This window comes from Impatiens glandulifera, chromosome 1 (assembly GCF_907164915.1).
Source record: "Impatiens glandulifera chromosome 1, dImpGla2.1, whole genome shotgun sequence".
Taxonomy (NCBI): domain Eukaryota; kingdom Viridiplantae; phylum Streptophyta; class Magnoliopsida; order Ericales; family Balsaminaceae; genus Impatiens; species Impatiens glandulifera.
In genome coordinates, this window is record NC_061862.1 from 122737585 (window position 1) to 122743211 (window position 5627).

At 34.1% G+C, this 5627-nt stretch overlaps 1 protein-coding gene across 1 annotated transcript; it reads left to right on the forward strand.

The window, feature by feature from the left end:
* Nucleotides 1-286: 286 nt before the first annotated feature.
* Nucleotides 287-3453, forward strand: LOC124922227 (3-isopropylmalate dehydrogenase 2, chloroplastic-like). The gene is made up of 11 exons (XM_047462964.1): nt 287-596; nt 782-911; nt 996-1107; nt 1197-1272; nt 1382-1470; nt 1943-2029; nt 2373-2489; nt 2623-2730; nt 2807-2860; nt 2951-3103; nt 3222-3453. The coding sequence occupies exons 1-11, from the start codon at nt 377-379 to the stop codon at nt 3294-3296; spliced, it is 1221 nt and encodes a 406-aa protein (XP_047318920.1). The 5' UTR covers nt 287-376; the 3' UTR covers nt 3297-3453.
* Nucleotides 3454-5627: the final 2174 nt, after the last annotated feature.

Below are 5627 nucleotides of genomic sequence, written 5' to 3' on the forward strand. Positions count from 1 at the left end.
AAAATTGCGTCACGCAACCTCAGATTGCGTGACGCAACTGAGACATTTTCGTCCAAAAACAATAAAAGAGTCACCAACATTTTTTTTTATCTTCTACACTTTTCGTATTTCACCCATTTTTTAGGGTATCTCCTCAAATTCCCCCATAAAAAAAAGAAAGTAAGCATCAAAATATTAAATAGATCACCATTTAATTTATTTATATCATTTTAATATCTAAGTTAATGAGTTTAATAGGTTTAATTATATATATTATATTCATAAAATTAAGTAATATATAAATTTAGAGAGAGAATACAATAATCTGTGAACCCGTCTAACATCAGTTCAGCAGCCGCCATTGCTGTTAGCTCCCAGCTTATTCAAGTCATCAACAATGGCAGCATCTTTGCAACTCAGCGGCACGAAGCTCTTCAGGCCTCAGCTTGTCAATTCCAAATCTTTCTCTAAAAATTCATACAAATCCCCAACGATTCGCTGCTCCGTCACCTCACCCACAAGAACTTACTCAATCACGTTGCTGCCAGGAGATGGAATCGGCCCTGAAGTTATCTCCGTTGCTAAGAAGGCCCTCGTTCTCTCCGGTTCTCTTGAAGGTACTGCTTCACATGACGAGTAATTGGTAGAATTTCGACTTACCCACCTGCCACATTATGCCCTAACTATTTCTATATGTATATATTTGTGTGATAAATTTATAATTGTTCATTTCCTGCAAATAAATCAAAATGAGGGGCGATCAATGATAACGAAACGGTCCAATTAATGGTGAATTGTGTAGGGATTGAGTTTATGTTCGAGGAGAAAGCTATGGGAGGTGCTGCTTTAGATTTGACTGGAGTTCCTTTGCCTGAAGACACTCTTTTAACTGCAAAGCAGTCTGATGCTGTTCTACTTGGAGCAATTGGAGGGTGACTATATATGCTTCATTGTTAACATTTCCCTTGTAAACCTCACAAACTTGGGTTTCCTTGCTTATTAATTTCTTGTTGAAGGTATAAATGGGACAAAAATGAAAAGCATCTGAAGCCAGAGACTGGATTGCTTCAACTTCGAGAAGGGCTTAAGGTTTTCGCAAACTTGAGGCCAGCTTCTGTTCTTCCACAGGTAGTTAAATGTTTCCTTTGTATGGAGTGTCCTAAGCAATGACTGAACGAATATGGACTCAAACTTTGTTTTATCTTTTTGCATTTTAGTTAGTTGATGCTTCGACGTTAAAGAAGGAGGTTGCAGAAGGTGTTGATCTCATGGTTGTAAGGGAGCTTACTGGAGGTTTGTAATTTGACTGGGGCAGATATCTTTGTTAGTTTGTTCCATTTTATCTAATTCTTGTTTTGTTATTATGAAGACAATATGATTGTTGAATTTATCTTGGTAACAGGAATTTATTTTGGAAAACCTAGGGGTTTTGGTTCTAACGAAAATGGTGAAGAGATTGGCTTCAACACTGAAGTTTATGCCGCTTATGAGGTAGTTCTTTAATACAACCATTTCATAATCCATTAGTATGATGTTTATGCCCAATATCCTTGAAATAAGGATTCTTCTCGTGAGGAAGATCCGGGACCTGTTGTTCTCTTCACTTATGGATTCTAGAAGGCTTGCATTTGTTGGGGATTAGAATCCATAACTGAAAAGCATTAGCTCCCCCATCATCATCATCATCATCATCATCTGGTGTACTGCTTGGCTTAAAAATGAACCAAATAATTTGTAAGGAAAGACCATGCCAGCCAGAACCCTTAAGAGCTTGATACTCAACAGTCAACACACTAGCTGAGGTTCTCTCGGGTTTGCAGGGACAATGAATTAGTTTGTAGATATTCAGTTATGTTTTAACGGTGCTATTTTAACGATTAAATTTCTCTTTTTCAGCTGTCCTGACAATTGTTTTTTATGTTAAGCCCATTTCTTTGTTGTCTTACCATATACATGATGACAGATTGATCGGATTGCTCGGGTTGCATTTGAGACTGCTAGGAAGCGTCGAGGCAAATTGTGTTCAGTTGATAAAGCAAATGTATTGGAGGTAGGTTATAATATCTAATCTTCTACACTATTGCCCATAACTGTCTTTGTTTTATTAAACTCATTTATGGGGTGACCTAAATACAAAGTACAAAAATACCCTTTCTAAAGCTCTTTATTTTTTATTGAGAGGCGAAATAAGGAACCAATTATATTACCCTTCTCAAAAGTCATCTATGGATGCCAGATAGATTTAGTAGCGGTTTATAATAAAAAAAATTGTTTCAACATCAAACATAACTGTAACAACATAAGCATGTAATTTTTTTTTATGTATTTCCATATCAAACGAATGTTATCATTCCCTTCATTTGTTCAAGCTTCTGACACTTACGTTTTGACAGGCATCAATGCTTTGGAGGAAACGGGTCATCGCAATAGCCTCAGAGTACCCGGATGTTGAACTCTCCCACATGTATGTTGATAACGCTGCAATGCAGCTTGTTCGTAACCCTAAACAGGTACTTAGTGATTACATTACAGAAAAAGTATAAAAACTTAAATTTGTCATTTAAAAGTTCCATATTCTTATTTTATTTTTTCAGTTTGTCACTATCATGTAAAAGTTCCTATCTGTTTTTTTTTTTCTTTCAGTTTGACACAATTGTGACAAACAACATATTTGGTGATATCTTATCCGATGAAGCTTCAATGATAACTGGAAGCATTGGGATGCTTCCATCTGCTAGTCTGGGTGAAAAGGTAGCAAAAATATAACGGAAAAAAAAGTCACGTTCAGCATAGACATTACTTTATTTGGCTTGTTTTATGGTTTTAGGGGCCTGGACTCTTTGAACCGATACATGGGTCTGCTCCAGATATCGCAGGACAGGTCTGACTATGATAAATGTCTTTTTATGGTAGCAGTCTATTGGAATTGTTCTTCTTTACTATTATTAATGTATTGAAAATTGTTGTGCAGAATAAAGCAAATCCATTAGCAACTATACTTAGCGCAGCCATGCTTTTGAAGTATGGCCTTGGAGAAGAGAAAGCCGCCCAAAGATTAGAAAATGCAGTTTTGGCCGCATTGGATAATGGGTTCCGAACTGGTGACATATACTCAGAAGGGACTGTATGTTCTACCTGTCTTTCTTATTGAAATAATAAATATCTCGATAATTTTTTGCATCATGGTTCATCTGAATCTGAATGAAAAGAATTTTGGGTTTAATAAGTTGTTGACATTGCAGAAACTTGTGGGATGCAAGGAGATGGGTGATGAAGTATTGAAATCCATACATGCTAAAACTCCGGCAGCAGTATAATTATGATGAAGTTGTTTTTTTCAATAAATCATAATTTTGTTCTAAGTAATTTCATAATGTCCTGATGACCTATAACTATTTTTCTCAGTTTAGAAATTGAACTCTATCATGTGTTGTAAGGAATAGTCACTCATGAGTTCTTTTTTGGCTACTTGCAGATCTTACCATACTATATTGTCATAAGTAGGGACCCATTCCCTAAGTAGCAATTTTCCCATTTATTTTTCTACTAGTTATGTTCGTTCATTTATTTCTAAATTTTTGTTCATTTATTTTTAAATTAGCCACAATCACTATTTAAACTAAGTTAATTTTATTTTTGTTTTTTTTTTCAAATAATATTTTTATATTTTTTTAATAATATTATTCAATTATTTTATTATTAATATTTATTTAATAAATAATTAATTTAAAATATTTAAAAACACATAATATACTATTTGATAATTAATAAAAATATTATCATTAAAAATAAGGACATTAATTTGTGAAATATTTAAAAACACATAATATACTATTTGATAATTAATAAAAATATTATCATTAATAAATTGAAGGACATTAATTTGTAAAAACACATAATATACTATTTGATACTATTTTTGAAATGGATAAATTGAAGGACATTAATTTGTGAAAGATGTGGTCAAGATGTTCATACAAAACGTAGTCATCGATGTCCCCAATATAAAAAAAATAATTTTTAATTTTTAAGTAATTATAATAGTTTTTTAATTGTAATATTTATTAATAATAAGATTTTTATTAATTATTAAATAGTATATTATGTGTTTTTTAAATATTTTAAATTAATTATTTATTAAATAAATATTAATAATTGAATAATATTATTAAAAAATATAAAAATATTATTTAAAAAAAACAATTAAGTTTAAAGGGAAATTTGATCAAATGACCCTCAAAAGGCCTTAAATGAGAAAAGTGCTAGCGCATAAATTAAATAGCGCTGGTGACCCTATTTTTTTAATGACAACTATACTCTTTCGCGAGACGCAACTCCAGTTGCGTGACGCAACTGAAACCCTATAAAATCATATAATTTTTTTTTTCATTTTTGATTCATTTTCTCTCTCATCTCGGTCGTCTCCGTTGTAAACCCTAATGACGGAGAAGACTTTCTCTTCTTTTCATCGACGAAGAATACATCGAAGAAGCACCATTCCACTATATTCAATGGCGTAGAGCGGCGAAGACTTCCAACGACGAACTACGACGGCGGAAGATACAATTTCCACTATATTCGTTTATATTTTGTGTTTATTTCGTTTATAGATGACTGTTTGTGTTTATTTCGTTTATAGAACGACATTGATTCGCCCTGATTCGTTGAATGCAAGTTGGTTGGTTGATTCGTATATGACTGTCGATGGGCTCTCAGGTTGGTTGCGTCACGCAGTTGCGTTGCGTCACACAGTTGTGTCACGCAGTTGCATCACGAAGTTGCGTCACACTAGCACGTGTCAAAATTTATTTCATATTTCTTGGGTTTTATAAAACCCAAATAAGCCTCAACGACTCTTCCTGCTCTCTTTTTCTCTCTCGCACCTGCCTCGACGACTTTTCCTGCTCGTCTTCGTCTTCGTCTTCTCGTTCATTCATCGACTTCATCAGTAATCAGGTTAGTGTTAGTTTTGTTGGTTTTGTTTTAGAGTTTAACTTTGTTACGTCTTTTACGTCTTCTGAATGGTTTAGGGTTTATGTTAGGGTTTAGGGTTGCGTCTTGCAAATGGTTCATGGTTTATGCTAGGTTTTAGGGTTGCCTCTCTCGCGGCCGCGTCTCGCAGGTGCGTCACACGGGTGACGGTTGTTTCTAACTATTGAAAGTTGCTTCTCCTTTGTTTATATTCGTTGTAAAAGGTTTTCACAAACATTGTTGTTTATGTTTTCCTTTTTATAGATGGCAAATTCCATGGTTTCTGATTTTCCTGGTAGGATTTCATTGAAATCTGTCCTAGCCCTAAAAAAATATCTGATTGGTTTGAAGCGATGGATCTTATGGAGAAAGCTCTAAATTCCCAATTTAAGTATTTATTGAAAGGAGTCACAGACTTGTTGTTCTCAAGAACAATTTTACATCAGATACTACTTCGGAAGGTTAAGGCCAATTCGAATAGGATGATTTTTAACTTGAATGGGGAGGAACATAATTTTTGTATGAAAGAGTACGCCTTGATTACAGGCCTCAACTTCGACAGATTGCCTGATTACAAAGATGAATACCGAGGTTGTCCACCCTAGATGATCAAATATTTCAAAAGGAATATGACAGTTCGAATGCAGGAGTTGGAATCTTGTTTTATGACATGCACC

Bases quoted from the DNA above. Each gene is read 5' to 3' on its own strand.
- LOC124922227 (XM_047462964.1), top strand. From the start codon at position 377: ATGGCAGCATCTTTGCAACTCAGCGGCACGAAGCTCTTCAGGCCTCAG. The intron at 912-995 runs GTGACTATATAT...TTCTTGTTGAAG, and splicing joins CTACTTGGAGCAATTGGAGG to GTATAAATGGGACAAAAATG. The intron at 1,471-1,942 runs GTAGTTCTTTAA...ACATGATGACAG, and splicing joins AAGTTTATGCCGCTTATGAG to ATTGATCGGATTGCTCGGGT.